Here is a 21,782-nt window from a genome sequence, read left to right as displayed (position 1 = left end):
TGCTATGCATTGTTTCCTGGAAACTAAACTAAAGGCAGGCTTTAAAGCCATAACAACTAGTTTAGGGGGTCTGGCTAGGTGGAGATGTAGAGAGTTGTTCCTTGCATCTTGCCCTATTGCCTTATTAAGAAGACCCTGTACAACCAAAAGCAGTTTTATAACTGTATTTTTAATAAAGCATTGAATATAATTTTCTGTAGGATAGAGTTTATTGGGGCAGGCTAGAGCTGATTATTTAGTGTTACAGTTCCTCTAAAAGTATGTAATTGTTGTCTTGTAAAAGCATTTGCCGAGTTCTAACCTTCCCTCTACTGTAGTTTATTTTTTATGTGTAATGATTTCCACCAATTCCATCTGTGTTGTGAATTCACTCTCAAGTCCTCCAGTAAACTCCTACCCCAAAACAGCATGAACTTGAGATTTCATCATAGAGAGGGTATTACAATAAATGTCTTTGATCTCCATTCCCTGCTTCTCCTGACAACCTTCAATTGTTGGATTTAAAGTTGTAGTTTAGGAAAAGATAGTAGGGCAGCAGATTTCCCATCTCTGGGCAATTAGCTATTAAACAGGACAGAACTACTACTTTAATGTGTTTCTCAAAATATATTGAGGTATGATAAAATGTCCCTTTGAATAGCTGTGGATCACAAGCAGTTAACCAGATAACATACTACTGGCTTATGAAGACATGCATCAGGTCAGGAGCATATTACGGTCACTCTTTATCAGACTGTGAAGGGAAGAATGCTAGTCAATAAAATTACTTTACATGATAAACTTGTTTTATAGTGGGCTTCTCTTATGATGCAAAGTTTTTTGGTATGGCTCTATATTAAATGGCTTTGGTTTCAACCAAGGATGATCCATTTCAGTGGAAGTAGATTTTTGTGGTTTAAGGGCTCTGGCATGCGGGGAGACTAGTCGCCGGCGACAAATCTCCCTGAAATGCCATCCCACCGGCGAGAATGTAAATCGCCGGTGGGATGGCATATGCGGCGCCGTGATTTCCCCTCAAGGCACCCACTTCAAACCACACCCATTTTATCACAATGGTGGTAGTGCAGCAAAACGCAAATGCTTGGTCCTTACTGTGGGGATATCAACCATCATTCATATGTGAAAGAATTATATTATGTCATATTAAGACACACCCATAAATCCATATGCCTCCTCCCCTGTGAATTGCAGAATATAATTACACACCTTAGGGACCGTTTAATGGCTATTTCCAACAGCTAACAAACTCCCAGTACAAACCCCTGCCGGGTACACCTCCCACAGGCAGCAAAGGGCAAGCAGAGTATGGCACACACAAGCAGCACTCTGCCTGTCCTATGCTGCCTGTGTGTGCCATACTCTGCCTACCCTATGCTCCCTGTGTGTGCCATACACACAGGCAGCATAGTCCAGGCAGTACCTACAATGTCTGAGGTGAGAACAGGTGAACAATGGGGGTGATTACAGCCTGAGGTTTGAACAATGCAGAGATTAGAAGGTGTGAACAGTACAGGGAATTACATGTTTAAACAATACAGGGGGATTACAGCCTGAATCTGAGGTGAGAACCATGTAGGGGGCCAGTTAATCTCAGTACTGATACCATTTAAAGCTTACTCAAAGGTAAACCATCAAAGAAGCCAGACAGGTGGGGGTCGCCAGTTGGACAGCACTGTTCTAGATCAATAGAACCACACATCTGTCACAAACACTCTCTGTTCTGCCACAGACCAGAGTAGTTCTGGAGGCTAGGGTTGGGGGGCAGTTTCATTAACCACATAGTGCAAGTAACATTGACTCCCTTGGAGTCCCAGCTCTCATTCAGTTTCCTGGAGCTCAAGGCTATTCATCAAGCTCTGTTACATTGGGAGGAACAGCTCCAAGCCAGGCAATAAAGATACAGTCAGACAGCGCCACTGCAGTGGCATATTTTAACCGTCAAGGGGGAACCAAGATTTGCCAGGCTCTTGAGCAGCCTCCTCATTCTGTCCTGGGCAGACCACAATAACATCCTTCTCTCTGCAGTTTATATTCCCAAACTTGAAAAATGGCAGGAGATCCAGTGGTTCCTCAACTAGTTGGGTTTTCAAACCATTGTGGACATGTAGCTTGCTGCAGGGTTGTGTGGCAGTTGCCATGGATGCCATGACCTCACGGTAGGATTTTTTGGATATGTATTTCCTCTGCTTGCAGTCCTCAGACTTAAGGGATTCTCTTCAGATGTTAACATGACCATGAAAGCAACCAGAAAACCAGTTTCCTTCAGGACATACCGTAGGGTGTGTGTGTAAATAGTGGTTTTTCTTTTGAGAATGATTTATTTTTCTCTATGTTTGGCTTTTTACAGGAGGGTCTTTCTCTTAAATCACAGGTCTCTGCTCTGTCAGTCCTTTTCCAAAGAAAGCTAGCCTCTGACCCTGACGTGTGTACCTTCCTCCAGGGGGTAGATTAAATGCACAGCAAAAAATCGGCTTTGGGGTTTCAGAGAACTGGCTCCCTGTAGACAGCATTCACACTTCCTCTGCATTTTATCTGGAGTGTGAGTTAGTAGACAAGTATGTATATCTGAAAGCTGGTTAGAATTCAGAATTTTCGATGTGCAAAGACAAAAAAAAAATTAATTTTGGAGCGAGTTCCACTTTACTATGAGCACAAGAATTTCTTTGACCTAGGCTACTATATACAGGTATGGGATCCTTTATCTAAACCCATTATCCAGAAAGCTTTGAATTATGGGAGGGTCATCTGCCATAGACTCCATTATAAGCAAATATTCACATTTTTAAAAACATTTTTTTTTCTGTAATAAAAAAGTACCTTGTATTTAATGCCAAACTAAGATATAATTAATCCTTAATGGAGGCAAAACAATTCTATTGGGTTTAGTTAGTGTTTAAAAGATTTTTCAGTATACTTAAAGTTTTGGTGATCCAAATTACAAAAAAAACCCCTTAGGGCTCTGGCACACGGGGAAGATTAGTCGCCCCATGATTAATGTCCCTTACGAGTGGTGACTAATCTCCTTCAATGGTCAACTGTAGTTTCTTTGTGAAGATGAGGCGGGGCATATACAGGTATCTATTGCCTGAGGCATAGAGGCGGGGCAGGCAGTTAATTTAAATTTTCATTCAGCACTTGCTAGATATCGTTAAACTACTCACATTTTCCACTCCAACCTCACGCTCTGTACTTGTGTATCCTTTGCATTGGCATCAGGTCCCCCATTCTGGCACATGAACAAGAATTTGGGGTGATACAAAGCTTGCCTGAATATCCACAAAATAACCGCTGCCTGCTAGCTGCGATTGGGAATTTTTCCAAGACTGAAGGAAACAATCTGCCCCTTAGTTTTCATAAGAGAAATATCCCGTATAACATTCTCTTACAAACTATGTCTATAAAGAAGCTTATAGTTAGTGCTAGGCAAACTACAATTATTTCCCAATTAAAAACATGTTACAAGGGTTTTTATGGACACGCATGCTTTTGCCTGTTCCACCTGCCTCTAGGCACCTATTGTTTATCCTGGGAGTGGTACCCGAACTTTATTCTCACCTTTCTTCTGAACATCCACCAATTCAGGCACTTTTCTCAAAATATTATTTTTTTTAGAAACTAAAATGTGTAAGTGCGATCGTATAGAGTAGCACTTAAAAATAAACCAAAAGACACTGGGCGTTTCTTTACAAAAATACTGAAACAAAGTTTAATCACACAGATTGAACACAGCTGCAGAAATAAAACATTCGAAGCATAAGATTAAAACAAGGAGACCTTCATTAAATTAGTACTGGGCATGGTTTCAGCAAAAACATTGTCTTAACGGCTGTTTACTAGTTACAAAATGATCGAGTCTACAACGTCCAGTAAAAATACCTATACAACAATTGTGATCGGAAACAATACGCTCTTAAATGCAGGGGGAACCATATTCCCTTTAAGAAAAAAAAAATATCAGTGTTTTGGAAGACCAGACTGAATTCCCCATCCTGAATATCAGTTTATATGTAGCCATGGTGCATTATGTGTAACAAATGAATATATCTTTTAATAAAATTACATATATTACATGTGTCCTTTTATATTTTTTTTTTAGCCCTGTAAGATCTCAGAACTTACAGAAAACAAATGCAGGTCCTGCCAGCACAGAACAGGAATACGACAGTACTGAGTGATGAGCTATACAACGTGTACCGATTGCTGGTAAGCAGTGTGTTTGGTAAACATATCATGGAAAAATGTAGTCTATTCTTTAAAAAAAGTGCCATTTCCAGGTATATCACTTATGTACAAAATCCCAGTGCACTTGCAAAATGTTAATAAGTCTTGAACACAGAAGATCCGGCAGGAGAGACACTTAAACGCAGAAACAGAATGAGGAGAGGTTACAGAATATCAGACGTCTGTTCAGATGGAGAATGAGGAAACGGAGTAATTATGAACCAAGGTCTTCATTCTATAATGAGGGAGTTAAATTTTTAATACATATGGCGCAATCGCTGCCTTCAGTCATGCATCTTGCCTACTAAGAGCTATTTGTTTTATTTATTAGCCTATTGCAATGTGAAGTGGGCTGCAGCATTTCCACCGTATGTATGTTGACAATGAAAATGCCCTTATTTGCAACAGCAGGTATCTATGTATTATTAATAAAGGGAATCCCTAAACATTGCTGCACCTCCTCTAGTTTAACAAGTGATGCTGCGTGCTTCCCCCGACGCAAGGCATACGTCCCACAGTCCACAGCTAATTCATGTGAATTGAGTCGCATGTACTCTGTAATGCAGCAGGGGAGCTGTCCCCACCTGATCTAATGGTAATAGCAATAAATGGGGTAAGAGCTTACTGCATTCCATAGCGAGTGACTCCTCATATGCATGCTAATAAACAAAGGGCACATTTAAACATCAAAATGCAGAATCTCTGAGGTAATGCACTGTTTGTTATCTTTAAGAAATAAACTGCTTCCAAATCTTTGTATGGGATGCAGTGAATAATATCTAATTAAGAAATAAGGGTCAAAGCACACTTTCAGATTCATTGATCTGTACTTGTAGTGGATTACTGCAAGTTGCTCCCCAGTGGCAACTGCTTTGCACCCATTCCACCTGACAATGTGCCCAGGCATATGTTCATTTTATACTCACAGGAGCAGAGCAAAGGCACTTCCCACTCCTGCCAATAAGAAAAGTTTCCCAGAGATTGAAACCGTATAGTAGGCATGGGAGATTTTGCTTTTAAAGAGCAAATAAACTGAAATATTATAGATACAGATATACAAGAAGAACATTTACTTAAAATAAAAATTTCCTTAAAAAAAAAAAAAAAAAAGTTAAAGGAGCACTACATGATTCTGCACTGCTCTGTGAATTCATAGTGTCCCTGGATCATTTAATCTCTAACAGCTATTGCAATAGGTTGAGTTGGCAACCATATATTAATTCAGTATTTGGTTCATTATCTACAGAAGGTTATTTCTATTTTATACATTTTAAGCAAACAAGCAAGGATCTATACAAAATGTTACACAGTGTATAATTTATAATTTAAAAAAAAAAAAAAACATTCTTAACAAGATTTAAAATTTCACCCTAAAATAAAAGGTGGAATCAGAGTAAATGATTTCTTGCAAAGCCCTACGCTACTAAACAGTGGTCCATGGATGCATGGCGTTTTCTAGGAGGAATGCACTATATGGGGGTGGGTATGGTTACAAAGGGAAGGGCATGAATCCTCAGCAGCAGTTCCACTGATTTGCCAAAACGCCCATTTTGCAGCAGTTGTGGGCACAGGACATCCTGGAACAAGCTGGGTCAGTCCTTTCATCTTTGGGGGAGGCTGATGTACCGTTACACATTTCCCGAGTGAAATGCAGGACCTTACACCAGTACGCCAAATGATCCTTTACACTAATTGAACATTCATTTTCGATCATTGCATTTAACAGTTCGAAGCAGTTATAAATCGGGGAAACGACTTGGGTCCTCCTTGTAGTCGTCGGGTATCGTAAAAATGGCGTCTTCAAATTCTCCATAGCGAAACTCTTGAAATGTTACAGTGGCTGTGATTGTTGGAAAAACAGGGATATCTAAGAAAGCAGAGAGAGGTATTTTAGGAAATGGGAAATCTGTTTGTCCAATCAAAATACATGTGGGAAGCAGATAATGCTTTGAATTATTTACCAAGCTTTACAGGAAACCCAGGAGGAAGCTTCATCTGCACAAATTCTCGAAGTTTATTAAAGTGCTTGAAAGGTGCAATGACTTCTAAAACATTCAAGAGTCTGAAAAGTAGGTTATATACAAATTATTCATATAAAATACATTAATGCTCTGAAGAAGACAAACAGGTCAAGTAAGAGTTCTTAAAGGAGAAGGAAAAGGTGAAGTCACTGGGGGATGACAAATGTTAGGTAACCCCCCCCCCCCAGTGATTATAATCACTACCCTGATATCCCATGTCGGAGCTTCTGTTAGCAGAAAACTGTACCAGCTCGGGGTATTTCGGCAATACTTTTTAACATAAAACAGCTTCTTTAATGGGCTCCAGCCCAGTGAATGCTGGAGGCCGTTAAAGAATGAAGAAACAGAAGAAAATGAACACACTGTGGTGCTCCTAAAGAAATACCTCGCCGGTGCCGTTTTCAGCAACCTAGAGCACCAGCCTGCGGTATCAGGCACCCATAATAATCAACAGATTGGTTTCTTAACAGCTGTCTAGTTGATTTCCAACATTTGCAACAATATTTGCCGGTGTGATATTAAAAATTATCTTGGAGCATTTCGTGGCTATGTATATAAAGATATGAATTTTTGAGCTAACTGGTCCTTTAAAACACATTGATTAGAAGTCAAAACACATAGCTGTTTACATTAAGGCATGCATTCTGACTAATAGTTATATACAGATACTTTATTCACTAGTATTAAATGACCCAATTCCACTTACGATTCAATTCCCAGAGGAAAATCCTGACTCATAGCAATAGTTGCTTTAAAGGTTTTCTTATTCTCTTTGCAGACAAGTTCTCTGCCAAGATGGGGAGCTCTGTCAGAAGCAATGACATGAATACAATGAAGAGCAATTAGCACCAATGTCACTTTGCATATACTGTACATTACTATACTGTAATATTCATTACACAAACTAAAAAGAAGACTGGATAGGAGTAATGCTATAATTAAGTGTTTGGCAGGCTACTAGTAAATGATTGTAATCCATCTCAGAATAAAAAGGACCAGTGCCTTGAAAACATAAGTCTTGTACTAAAGAAACTGCTTCTAAATGATCAGCTGGTTTACTTTAAATCTGACTTTTTTTTAGACTTTTTGGGTTCAGGCTCCTATTTTTAGTTAACATTGGCCTAGGCCACTTAGCTGATAACAAAATAATAGAAATATAGTCACAATATAAGTCACTCTCTACAGTTCCAGCAATATCAGAGACACTAAATAAGGATTTACCAACTATTGTATCCTCAGGTCCCCTGAGGGGGCTGCAATTCTACAGTATAGGAACCACTACTTCAGGTGTTGGTAAGCAAAAAACAATATGGCAGATTTATCAAATATCACACTGAGGAGTATATAAAGATCCCCAATAGTTCAATATTTCCCCCATTTATTAACACATTTATCATAGAAGATATATTTGTCAATTTGCCAAAATATGTTTGTCCTTATAAGTACACATAGCATGCTTTAAAATGTATAGGCCTGAGCATACATATCAAATGGCTATTCTGCGGTAGTACATACTTTCCATTTTCTGCAGAAATGTACTCTTCCCAGGTGATTGTGTTGGGTGGCGGTGGCGTCAGTGACTGTCTCCGCACCGGCTGGAAAAGAATTATTCATTTAAAATGTCAAAAAAAAATATTATCAGACTAATTCATTTTCTTTAAGAGTTACTGTTGTTGACAGGTGCTCAAGCATCTAGCCATTCACAGATAGAGGTTTTCTAGAACTTGAAACCATGCAATATTCTACACGGTATTCTGGTTAAAATTTTATCTATGGCTAATATTTTTTTGATCAGCTATTCAACAGCAAAATATATGTTGTTTTTATCTTGTAAAAAGAAACAAAAAAACCTCCTGCAAATACTTGACCCCAAAATCAGTTTGTTAGGCCTGGTAGAGTCATTGGTACCACTGAATAACACTAGGTAGCTTATAAGACTTCTTATATTCTAGAGGTTAACTTATCACCTCTGTCAAAGGAAAAAATGAACACTCAATTGGAACTTTATAAAGCGGATACTAAACTAGAGAAGCACCAGCTAAGTTTGAAAAACGATGGGGACCCTGGCTATTGTCTCGCAACAACGCTAGCTACCTGATAGTCAGTTCTGCGTTACACTACTTAGCTAAGTCTGTGACATCTTTGGTTTGCTTTAATTGTGTTCTTGTTTAAACTGTTAAATAAAAATGAACTTTAAAAAAAGCAGTGATGTAGATATGTAAGCAGAAGAAAATCTACCCTGTGAAATCACATCATCCTGGTCTCTGTAGACAATAAAGCAAAAGCACATAGCTCACAGTAGCAGACAAAAATAAAATATATAAAATGTAAGATAAGCAGGCACAGGTGGGGCAAGAGCCAGGCTTTTCCGTGCAAGTCTGGAGATGTTTGTGCAGAAAACAGTATGTATAAATTTAAAATTCAAGTCTAGATTGTAAACCTGTTTTTCCAGATTTGCTCTTTTAGCTTAAAGGGGAACTCCAGCTTCCAAACCAACCTGTTAAAACGTTACATCCAACACAGAAACCCCAAATATCCCTATCACTGTAATCTGTTCCTTCAAAAAGTATGAATAAATACCATTTTTAAATGCGGAAATCTAGCACAAAATCTTGACATCCTTGTAGGGGAGGAGGGACTAAAACACTGATTAAAAATTGTAACAACTTCTCCACATCTTACAAACCACATGCAGGAACTACATAACCCACAATGCATTACATGTTACTTTCCTTACTGACATCAGGTGTGCAGGGAATTGTGGGGTTTGGAGGATGCAGGCTGAGGACAGTCGACTACTACATTTTATTTGAGTCTCAAAGTGGTTAGCCAGATCAGCAGGAGAACAGGGGGCCAAGGCTTAGGTTACTATTCCAAACCATATTGTTACATTAAAAATCATGAAAAGGCTGTATATTTTTTAATTGATGTATACTGCAAAGTTGCTTGAAATTATGTTTACTTCCGAAAAAGCTTAAGTTAAGTTGTGTTTGGGTGGAGTGGAAAATTGCATATAAAATTCAACACTCACATCAGTTTTTTTCTGTTATAAAAATATTGTGGTATATACCATACATACAACCAACCTCAAAATTTTGTTCCATCAAATTTCCTCCTTTACTCAAACTTTCCATAATGGCTTTATTTCTGAGAATGTCCTCTTCAGTGAGATGTTCTCTTCTTTTCCGGGATTCCAATATCAGCCCATTAACTAAATGAAAATCTGCTAGGAAATTTCCTACTCGCTCCTAAAAAACCAATGCATTTGCAACACTAGTATTATTCTAGTTACTGGACAAGGTAGTATGCATAGTTTTAATGTGTTTTTAAGAAAGAAAACATAAAATTGACATCTCCTGCCACATTCAAAGAAAATAAAATTGTTGTGTTTAAATCTAATAAAAAAGGTGAATAATGAATTACATGAAAAATGAAAGGATTAGGAGAACTGATGCTTCAGTGAAAATAGCATAGAAAGGAAAGTAAAGGGTAAAATATATATATATAGTGTAAAAAAAGACCAGCAACACCGGGATTTCTTTCACAAGAACTCCTTACCGAGCACCCGAGGTATGTTATATAGCGGTGTGCCATCCTGTGTGTATATATACACACACACACACATTTTGTCTAATTGAAGAAATTGACGTTATGAGCTACTATGTTGTTTGCATAGAGGATACACAATACATTAAGGACAACAATATACCGTTTTATCCTCTCTGAAAAGCCATCCAGTCTGCGCACGTGTAAAACTAATGGATTTTGTAGACAAGGTGGCTGAATAAATATCACTGCTCATTAAAATGTCCACTTCCTCTTCAGTTTCCATTTCTGATTCCTGTGGAGGATAATGAATATTTAAAAAAAGAAAATGTGTTTTTTTCCATATACTGTTGTAGACCAGTTTCCTGTCTCCTGCAATAACCTGCCTGGGTCTACCAGCTTGTATGGAAAAATGTAGAAAGAATAAAAAAGCAAAAACGAAAAATAAAATAAAAAGCATTTACAAAAAGACCTTAGAATCCCTAATCAGTCTAAAAGTGACCAGTTCTTGAAAAATTTTCAGTTGGTCTTCAATATTTTTTTTTTATATATAAAATATAAGACATCCCTTCACATTTGGACAAACTGCTGATCGCTGCCCAATGGCTAATGAATATCTGAAGTGGCCAAAGGTACAAACAACGGGAGCTAAAACATACATCCAAATAAAGGAAAAATGGGACGTATCTGCCTAAGGCAGTGGTTGCCTCCCTGGAGCAGTGGTGGAAGGACTCAGCCTGAAGGCCAATTATGGTAATACATTTGGAGGAATGTGCTCTCCTTTTTATACCCTTGCCCAGCAAGAAGTTCAGCTAGGGTGAGATTTGGGGGCACTGCCCTAGATATCCTTATGATTATGACGGATATAAAACATTGGTGTAAGCTTGTGAACTCCCAACAACTGGTCTATTTATTTTTTTTATTTTTATTTTTTGTTGTTGTCTTAGGTTGTCTTAGGTTGTAGAGACAAATGCATGATACATGGTCACTCACCCGCAGAATCACTGGGATATTTGAAGCAAAGTGCTCCTTCAAATGATGTGGTTTTTAAAATATCCCAGGAGCACAGCACGTGCATTTTTTCGGCAGGTGGATGAACCAATACACATTCTAAATCAGGTAACCCATGAGCATCATTTTTAATTCCTCCAAGAGGCTGATCAGTTAAAATGATCAAGTTAAGGGGCCACACATCCATAGATGAATGATCATACATTATATTAGTAACTGATCAAAATACAAGAAAGATTTGTGCATACGTTCCAAGTATTAAGGACTTTAAAGACTCCCATTGTCCTTATTCTACCATTTCATAACCACTCAGTATAGCATCTTTCAGCATTGCATACATACCTCATGGTGTATTCGCTGGTAAACTTTTTGTTCATTGTCTAAAACTACAAATGATTCTGAGGGTGCAGCATCTCCATTAAAAATGAAGCTTAGATCCCCTCGTTGGCACTTCATGTCTGTGAAGTCTATAAGAGTAGTGTCAAGCCTACAACAAATAAAAGTCAGATTGTTCTTAAATTGTTTTTACCTTAAGGATTCTACTTATATACCAATTATTTTTCCTTGTTAAGGGTTGCTAGATGTTGTATTAGTGGCTTGTTATGCCCTAGGCCATTGGGGTACCAACTCTCTGGATAATATGCCATCAATTGTTAATTTCACATTCTGGCACCTGCCATAGCTTATTTTTGAAGGTAAACAAAATAAAATTATGCAAAGGTACCTTTTCAGAATAAAATTTCAAAAATTAATAATGGTTGTTTGGAATCCTACTTCCCTCCCCACCCCCACACCATTTAAGGCTGTGGTTTATGTTACTAATATGCATAGTAATCACTTCACAAGTAAAGTGATACTTTTTTTAGAAATCAATAGTATAAATGAAAAATCCCTAGTGCACTGCAGAGGTCCCTTGAGGACATGTTGGTCCAAAGAGTTCCTTGAAAGCATTGATCGCATCTGAAAAAACAGGAAGCTAAATTATTTCCCTATACCTTTTGTGTCATGATTGCAAATGATGTGCTTTGGCAATGGCACTACAGTATACTGCCAGTTGTTACCTAAAGGACAAGCAAATTCAAAAACACTGGGGCTTGGCAAATTATACATTCTTTTTGGCCCCAGGCATTACTTGTTGCACCTTGGTCCAAGTCCAAGCCAACTTGGATAGTGGAGCTACACTCAAACTCTCAGCCACCAAGATAGCCCCCTCATCAGGCCGGGTGATAGGTTAGTTTAAAACCATCTATTTGAAACGTAGCATTATCTCAGAAAGACGTAATTAATATATTAAATACTTGAATGATCTGGCAGAATTAGCAAAAAGTTGCCATGTAGCAGGCAAAGCCACATCCACTGCAAAGCAGAGCCTCACTGCTAAATAAGGACTGAGATCCGTAACATTCCAAGTTGCCTTCTGTTACAATAAACAAATGCTATGTGAAATATAAATAAGAGAAATGGACACACACCTGATATTTATACCTTGTTTATAGATCTTGCATGCATCAGAAGGCAGGATTCGGGAAAGTAAAGGCACTGAAACACAAAGAAACAAACACAGACAGACACTGTTAAAGAGTAACAAGCATATTTATTAATATAAAATGGGTTTGCTAAATCTGAAAAAAATGAAAAGAGAAATGTCACCCAAGTAACACAGCAAATAGCCTACCTTTTTTAATATGTTGTAGTTTTTAAAATATTTGCTTTTAACTGAGTTTCTCCAAAGTGAACCTTTTATAAAAAGAGACCTCGTTGCTGTGGTCAGTAATCCTCCCAACCAAAAAGCAATTTATGGTGAAGGTTAGATTTTTTTATTATATAGGTTCTCTTTATTTTCATATAGGAAACCAGTTTAAGAGGAACAGAACCAAAACAAATAAATAATCAAAATAGGAATAAACTACACCAGAAGCACCATACTGTTAATTTTAAGGTTACCATCCCCATTACAGGTTATACAACACAATCTGAATGCCTGTGGCAATTTGTAACCTTGAACAAGTCACAATCTCAGACTGTCCTTGCATAATCATAGTGTCTATGATTAAAGAGCTTTCAGACCCACAGGAGAAAAGACCTATAAAAGCGCAATATAAATAATGCATTTTACCTTTAATGTTAAATACACTTACAGCCAAATGGTTACTTCATATTTTTTTTTTTAAAGGCAATTCCTTGCCCTGCAGCATTGCACAAATCAATATTTTTATTTAAACCAACATAGCAGTTATTTATATTATGTTCATACAAGAATCTTTTTCTTTGAAAGAGAAACCACAAAAACAGAATGATGCTGCAAGCTCCACCTATCCATCTGCCTATGGATTAAGGGGACATGCATGTTGAAGGGCCCAAATCCAGATCTTCTCTGATTCTCTTTTGTTTCCTTCATTTTTATCTTTTTTTCTGCCTTCCTTTTATTTAAAGGGAAACTATACCCCCAAAATAAATATTTAACCAACAGGTAGTTGATATTAAGTGACCTATTAAAGAATCTTGCATATATACCGATATATAATATATACATAAATAAATTCATGCCCTCCCATTTAAAGGGGAACAAACGTGATAATAAATGGGAGGGCATGAATTTGGACATATTATCGTGTTTAATTGATTGATTGTGTAAAATGATTGTGTGTGTATATATATATATATATATATATATATATATATATATATATATATATATATATATATATATATATATATATAGCCACCATTTTGTGATGGTCTGACCAGGTATAATGGAGCTCTAACTGTAACAGAAAGAAGTGTGGAAGCAAAAGACAAAGCTCTGTCCATTAATTGGCTGATGTGGCCTAGCATGTATGTATGCCATGTCTTGCTTGTGTGCACTGTGAATCCTATGATCCCAGGAGGCGGCCCTTAATTCTTAAAATTACAGTGTTCTATTTAGGTTTACCCACTGGCACACACTACTAAAAATGTATATTTACAAGAAAATGGTTTAACAGCTATTATTGCAGTCCAATGTGGAACCCCTGTTCCTGCCAACATTGTAGGTTCCATGTCATCAGTGCAGGAAGGCGTACTGCAACAACGTAGTACCAACATTTTGAGGTTAAGCAATTGGTTAACCTCAGGAACACAACTAAAACACCAGATTGCTGGCAGAAAAAAGTTAAAAGAGCACTAAATAATACATATTGATGACCTTGCCCATAAAGTAGCACCAAATGGAACAAATATTTTTGAGTAAAAACATCAGTTGTTGTAGGGTTGCAACTGAAATGCAAATGAAATAAAATAAAAAGCATTTTAGTGCCATTTTATTAAGAAAGCTTGCTTTAACTCTATGTTCTTCTACCAACAGCAAACCATCAACCTCAGCCACCACAATGGACTGAACTTTATTAAGTTCTCCAGACAGGGCCCAACCCAGACCTCGTATTTCCACTGACCCTACTTTAAAATCAATATGGCTCTTTGTCTGTGTTAGTGCATACAGCCTATTCCTATTATACAGCCCTGCAAACTGGGGAATGCTTGAATTTAATTATTTATGCCACACAGGAATATGTTATTTTATTAAAGAAATCTTACCCCAACTTTGAAAATCCCAGTGAAGTTCTAAGTAAAAGTCTCCTAACTGCAAAGAAAAAAAATACAGAAATTGCAATTGATTCAGTGTAGTCATTTCATGTAGTAAAAAAATGCAAAGTTGGACATCACTTCTAGGAAGTACTTTTGACAAGTTCAAAGATAAAGGACAAAGATAAGGTTATGAACTCTTTTAAACTCATATTTTCTTGTGGAATAGAACATGACAGCAAGACTGCCCTGGAAGTGTCTAACTTGTGGCTTTACCACACGTACTACTACTGTGTAGTGTATGTCCAACTTTAAGCAAATGAATTTCATGTAAAACAGGGATACAAAATTATAAATGGCAAAAAATTTTTTGATGCTTTAGCAGAATTAAGGGATTACCTCCTTTAGGGCCTTTAGAAGACGGGGTCTCTTCTCTTCAACACTTTCTCTGGACTGCTGCTTTAGCTTTCGTAGTAATGCTGTAACTAATTTATGGACAATATTAATAAATTAAAAATGTAAGATATGTTCTACAGTGCTACACCCATGTGATAAATGTTGCTTCCTAAGCAACAAAGGAAAACAAAAACATTGCCAATTAGGTTTCAGCATGAGCAGACCAAGAAATTGGCAGGGGACTGCATTTGCACCCCAGCAATCCTCCCATGAGCAGCATGTGAATTTACAAAGTAACCAGTGCAGTTGCATTATTTCTTGGCACTGTGGCACAGTACTGAATGAACCAAGCTGTGGATTAGTGAGTGACAGTAAGTACTAAGGATAAACTTAAAAACCATCCACTAAAAACTCCCTCTGTTGCAAGGGAATGTTGAATTAGTGAACTTTTGATTTTACATCATTTTATTTTTAGTCAGTTAGTTACTGGGTGGATGTTAAAGGAGAACTAAAGAGGTAGGCTAAAAATATAGTACATTATGTTTTGGGCTAACTAAAGAAGTAGGCTAGAAATATAGTACATTATGTTTTGGGCTAACTAAAGAAGTAGGCTAAAAATATAGTACATTATGTTTTGGGCTTCTCTACCAGCCCAAGGCAACTACAGCTCTTTAGCAGGGCAGATCAGGGCCTCACACAATGCAGTTGAGTCAATGTGGATTTTTATTTTAGTTTAATATTATGGGCATACTATTTAGGCCTAGCCTGTTAAGAGATGCTGGAATGTGCTCAGGTAGTCCAATGTTGTGGGGAGGGAGTAATGAACTTGCACAATGGTATTATGCAGGCAAAGCTGGCCATACAAGCATAGTATGCTCTTAGCCCATATATAAGGATACTAAAAAAAAAAAAATCATAGCTGCTCTTTTTGGGCTCCTTTTCAGTTCTGCAGAAAAACTCAAAGGCAACACATTTTTTTGTCAAAATGTTTTTTTTAGGAAATCTAATCCAAAGTTAAAATTAGGCAAGCACTTTATGAAAAGACAAAATCTGATGGCTAGAGCCATAAATATGTAGAATTAGATATTAAACTCCTCTGTACCTATTAGCCACCCCTCACTTGGCTTCAAAAACAGGTCTGTCTCCTACTCTTGGCCAGACAAGGTAATAAAATACCACCCTGAGGGAAAGTCCTTTCAAATGCAATAAATTATTCATAATAGGATTCTATAAGGTAGTTTAATTTGGAATTCTAAGAAACACCACATTTCTAAGTTCCAAAACCTAGAAATAATAGGTGCATTCATGTATATACCCTGCTACAGATGAGTTGTATATTTGTGCTGCTAACACAGGTTTACCATGTCAGCATGAGAAAAGTTAGAAACAGGCTTGTTATCTTTCCTTAAAGAGATACTGACACCAGAAACAAAACCTTTTTTACATCTATCATATCATTGTCTTTGCATTAGCTTTATAATTTTGCCATAAAATTATTTCCTGATGCTTTTACATTCCCTATCTGATCCCCCATGTTGCTCTATGAGGGGGCGGCCATTTTTGTGCAGCAGGAGTCTGTTTGCATTAAAAGCTATAACTGACAGGCTGAGAAGGGACAGTCAGGTTTAGGAACTTCAAGTAGCAATTGCTTATAAAAGCAGCCCTATCAGTGAAAAAAGATCAACATTACCTATAGGTAACTTTTTATGTAGATTCATAATTTAAAAAGTACTTTTTTCGTGTCAGTATCACTTTAATATACAGGTATCGGACCCCTTATCCGGAAACCCATTATCCAGAAAGCTCCGAATTACGGAAAGCCTGTCTCCCATAGACTCCATTTTAATCAAATAATTCAGAATTTTAAAACCGATTTCCTTTTTCTCTGTAATAATAAAACAGAACCTTGTAATTGATCCCAACTAAGATATAATCAATCCTTACTGGATGCAAAACAATCCTATTGGGTTTAATTAATGTTTTATTGATTTTTTAGCAGACTTAAGGTATGGAGATCCAAATTACGGAAAGACCCCTTATCCGGAATACCCTTGGTCCCGAGCATTCTGGATAATGGGTCCTATACCTGTACTAAAGGACGGATGGGGCTGTCAAATGCAGATCAGTTGTAAGATGCTTACTCATCTGTCTGTCTCCGTAGCTGATGGCCTCTGCCAGAGGGCTCCAACCCTGAGCATTTTTGACTTTTACTGGAGCATTGTGAGCGAGAAGAAGGTGGGCACATTCTATAAAAATAAATATCATGTTAAGAAATATATCTATCTGCATATACACAAATAAATATGAAGATCTAATTTGCATTTATTTTTCTTTAAGTTGCTTTCCCCTATACCTCTTTGTACCTTAGCTGAAGGAATACATATATTTATGCAGTCGTCTTGATAATTTGTTAAATGTCTTGTTTGTTCTTCTGAACTGAAGGGGCATGATTATTGACTATTTATAAAGTGACTATTCCTGTAAAAATGAGCAATAATTGGCCTGGGAATTTGTATGCATGTAAATGGCAAAAGCCATGCATGCAAACGATATCATTTAAAAGGATGGCTGAAAATATACACTGAATGTGGCATAAAATGGCCCTTTTAATGCATCTTCCTAGAAATTCTCATTAATTTTGGTAATTATATGGTAGGAGCAATCATTTCGCCCATAGCTCACTTTACTCTTATAGTGAGCTATAGTTATAGTCTTATACATAGACCACAGGGCTAATGTGGGTGCAAAAATATATATCCCTACAACTGGTCATGTAAGGCTGTCTTCTTCTTTGGCAAGTTCTCATTACCATGACACTGGTGAAGATCATTCTGTGCTGTATAATTGTAGGTACCTGGGGTGCATGCAAACTACTGAAAAAAGCATAGGTCCAATCACAAGAAAGAAACAACCAAACAAGTGTAGGATTACTGTGTCCCTATGCATGTACAGAAGTCTTATGACTAGTCATATATTTTGTGGGGCTTTACTTATGACTAGACATATTACTTTACAGGGCTTGTATGCAATTAATCATTATTAAAATTATATTTCACTATAGAAATGCACAAGGTCCCCATAAGGTCATGGAAAATAGACTTAATGGATGATTTTTTTTTTAACAACTAAAATACTAAATGAAGATATTAGAGACACTCTCTACACAAAATTTAGATCCAACCTGTCTCCAACAGGGTAAAAAAAAATGAATAGCAAAAGTATACTTAGGCTTACACAAGTCTTACTGAACACACAGATTTTTGGAGTAGATTCCTTCAATCCCTAATTTTAGGCAGATTAAGTGGTACTATTAGAATGGTAAATGGTATTGAAGAACAGCTCACCTTTGTTGCCCAACATCACAGCAAGGTGTAACGGTGTATTACCTGAAATAGAAAATCTTTATTAATTTAAACAAGGCTTTATAAATATCACCATGGCGAGTACATGCTATGCTGAACAAACCATTTGCTACCATTTAATTATGAATATTGAACTCAAATATGAACATACCCTGGTATAAAAACATCTAATTAAATAAAAAACGCACAAGGTGCCTCCTCTTAAATATAAGATGTTTTTTTTTCACTGATTTAGTTCCATGTTGTGAGCTCTTGACTGTTCAGTTTGCCTAATCATGATCCTCTCTATTTGTGGCTCCTAAATATTTTAATGCCGACACTATCTGATTTCAAAGTAGCCCAGATATCACTATTACTGTCTTTCGACCCTTTTGGACAATGACAAACTAGTCGTTTAGTCGCCCCACGATAGATCTCCTCTGCCATGAGCGACTAATCTCCTGCATATGCTTCCTCACTGGCAATAGTGGGAATCGCTGGCGGGGAAACATACGGGGCTACTTTCTGAAGTAGTCTTGAGGGGCAACAGACAGACAAAAAAGCTTACAAATAGCACTAGTTGAAAGCAAACCAAATCCAAACCTCAACTGCACATTCAAATTTGAGGAAATTCTATAAAGTCCAATAAATGTGAACAAAAAAAAAAAAGGATCACTCAGTTGTAAAAGACTTTAAAGTTACATTGCTTAATCAGAGTCCTGCAATTAGAAGCATTTCTAATGTCGATTAAGTCATTTTAAACCATATATTGTTCTTTAATTTCCCTGATATTAGCTAGCCAAATGCTGGAGAAAAATGATTTTCTCAATTTGGGCCACAGTCCAAAACTAAACAATGACTACACCAGCTATAGAATGCATAGCAAGATACAAATGTGCAGTCTACTGTAGGCTCTGTTATTAACCCTTTAGAAGGCCGAAAAGTTTATGATCTCTGCTTTTAATTCTACTGGAATAGGCAACAGCTAGTTATATGATGTAGTTAACGACCTGTATAATACCGGACCTAGAAATGAGTCATTAGCCTTGTGATGGCTATAAGCACAGGTCAACAAATCAGCAATGCTTCAATTCACATCTTGATATAAATGTAAACAGAGGCACTTCTGTTGAAATTAATATGAATATGCTAGTAACTGAAAACAAAGAATATATTTTTTTTTTGGTCTGCACTGTTTGGGGCACCAGAAGTCATAAAAGTCAATAATCTCCTGGATTCTCCAAATGGACAGCCCTGCTTTAAAGTAACTGGTTTTAGTGGTTTAAAAACTATTACTAAAGGCAAAGAAGTAAAATGTGAAACAGCCTTCAAAGTAAGAGCCCAGAACACCTGTCCTAATTAATAAGATTCTACTCAAAGCATTCCGATGTGCTCCTAATAACCAAGAAATCTCAATGTGTTCCCAGAAAAGGTTGACAGCATATTGAAGATGACAGAACTAGGGCAGCAAACTAGCAAAGTTATTCTTATAAAACATTTAACAGCGCTTAATTTTCCAATGTGAAATATTTATTGAAGGGGAAGTAAATGCACCCTCTTTCTGTGCAAGAAATAAATCAGACATTAAATTTGCATTTTAAGTTGCAATTTAAATAAATAAAACTTTGCTGTGACTATTACACCCCTAACCACTTACTAGGCAGTTATCATTAGAAGCTTTAAAATAAAGCACTACATTATCATGGTAGGACAATGGAATCACATTGTCACACCAGAGCATGTTATATATTTGAAACACTTGAGTATTACACATTGCTATCTTTCACCTAATTTATGTAAAGCAAAAGCCTGAAATGAGAGAGATGTGCAAGCCTGCAGTGAGACCAACTTCAAGGCAACACAAGAACTATGGTAAAAAACACTCAAATTTAGTGTTTGAATAAAGGGCATAGGCACACAGGGTATCAGCATTTGTCACACAGCTTCCTCCTAGACATTCAGTCTCCTAAATCTATAGATTTTGTGCGGAAAATACTCACTGTTCCTCTCTTCTATACATGAAGGCCTGGTCCAAAGACCTAGAGATTGTGTTGGAGGAGGGTCATGGTTGACAATTTGCTAATAAAGCTCTTCAAAAGCTCCAGATTAAATGCAGCAAAAATCTTAATACCACAGAGGTGGCAAACGAATGCTGTGCCAAATTTGAAAGACTGGTAAGAAAATAAATTTGACCGTTTAAAGAACTGCCCACAGCAGAACAATATGCAGACCACTAGCACACATGCTCTAAAAGAATCTGACACACCACAGATATATTAAATATATTATCCTAAGGATAATAAAGACCTCTCTTATCTTATACTGTGTTATTTAGCCTCATTTCACTAGGGGGTATATTTATCATGCTGTGCAAAAAGTGAAGAGTGAAGCATTACTGGAGATGTTGCCCAGGGCAACCAATCAGCAATTGGATTTCAACAGTTAGAAAACCAAAGCATCTGATTTTTGCTAACAGCAATATCACCGGTAATGTTTCACTCCAATTTTTACACAGCATGATAAATATACACCTAAGTATCACCACCTCCCTTTATTTATTTCCTTTTTCCATCTCCATCTCACTTCCCCCCTCACATTACCCTAGACACACCAAATATATCTTGTTGCTTGTTCTATAGTGCCTCTAAGCTGTACTATTTTTCAGTGACACATTCCATCCCCAGCACTGCTTGGTCCAGCCCACCCCCAACCAGATTGGCCCAGCCAGCTCCAGCTGGGTGATTGGGAGAAACAGAAAGGCAGAGTATGAAGAGAGAACCAAAGAAGTGAAGAAAGGTGGGTGATCCACTAGCAGATGTGAGAGTGTGGATGAAATATGGACAACGAAAGTTTAAAGGAAAAGTAAAGGCTAAGTCACTTGGGGGTGCCAAAATGTTAGACACCACCCAGTGACTTAAATCGCTTACCTTTTACCCCTGGGCTGGTGCCCCTGGAGAGAACAGCACCAGCCCGGGGTAGCTGCGAACACTTCCCTCTTCCTGTTTTGCGCGTTTAGACATGCCCAGTAGAGTGAAAAGCCAAACTTTAACAAGATAGTCGGCTTTTCACTCTACTGCACATGCGCTGGCCCAGGGATTTTGCCGGCAGAAGAAAGAGGAAGAAGGAAGTGCTTGCTGCAGCAGTTTTCTCCTAACAGGGGCACCAGCCCGGGGTACAAGATAAGCGATTTAAGTCACTTGGGGGTGCCCTCTGAGCCCTAGATTTGTATACATAGCAAGGCAGCAGCGGTGCGGCACATTTTTTATCATCTGCAGTTTTGTGTTAGGGGCATTGGCTGATGAGATTTGTTGCCTGTGGAAAATTTGCGCTTCGTGCAAGCGACAGATCTTCAGAAAATACCACTCCCTTCACTAACATTCACTTTACAGCATATAAAGCACCTTACTTAAAAAATGTGTAAGAAGTGAGAGGTATTATCATGAGATTTGTCGCCCACGTAGCAAAGAGTTCCCCCAGTCTCCTCTTGTGCCATAACCATTAGCACTGCTATTGTCACGTCTCCGACTTGGTTTAACGGTGCCCCTGGCCACCAATATGTGTTCTGGTTTTAAACCATTAGGCCTCTGGGAGGCCCTGCTAATTTTGTTGTATGGGGCCCAGTGATTTCTGATGGCAGCCCTGCTTAGGCCTTTCCACTGCCGGTAGAAAGGCATTTCAGAGCAGG

At 37.7% G+C, this 21,782-nt stretch overlaps 1 protein-coding gene across 1 annotated transcript in view; it reads right to left on the bottom strand.

Annotated features, from left to right (window-relative positions):
* Positions 1-3,678: 3,678 nt before the first annotated feature.
* The window catches only part of ankrd13c (ankyrin repeat domain 13C), a 25,585-nt gene continuing 7,481 nt past the window's right edge, over positions 3,679-21,782 (bottom strand). The window contains 12 exon segments of the mRNA NM_001045661.1: positions 3,679-6,088; positions 6,183-6,283; positions 6,949-7,047; positions 7,758-7,837; positions 9,329-9,490; positions 9,952-10,083; positions 11,142-11,286; positions 12,272-12,338; positions 14,373-14,418; positions 14,760-14,845; positions 16,898-17,002; positions 18,101-18,142. Of these exon segments, the coding sequence (NP_001039126.1) occupies positions 5,958-6,088; positions 6,183-6,283; positions 6,949-7,047; positions 7,758-7,837; positions 9,329-9,490; positions 9,952-10,083; positions 11,142-11,286; positions 12,272-12,338; positions 14,373-14,418; positions 14,760-14,845; positions 16,898-17,002; positions 18,101-18,142 (1,196 nt within the window). The 3' untranslated portion in view covers positions 3,679-5,957.

The sequence above is a fragment of the Xenopus tropicalis genome, chromosome 4 (genome assembly GCF_000004195.4).
Source record: "Xenopus tropicalis strain Nigerian chromosome 4, UCB_Xtro_10.0, whole genome shotgun sequence".
Classification (NCBI taxonomy): Eukaryota; Metazoa; Chordata; class Amphibia; order Anura; family Pipidae; genus Xenopus; species Xenopus tropicalis.
The sequence above is the reverse complement of the archived record's forward strand: the minus strand, read 5'-3'. Positions and strand labels throughout refer to the sequence as shown.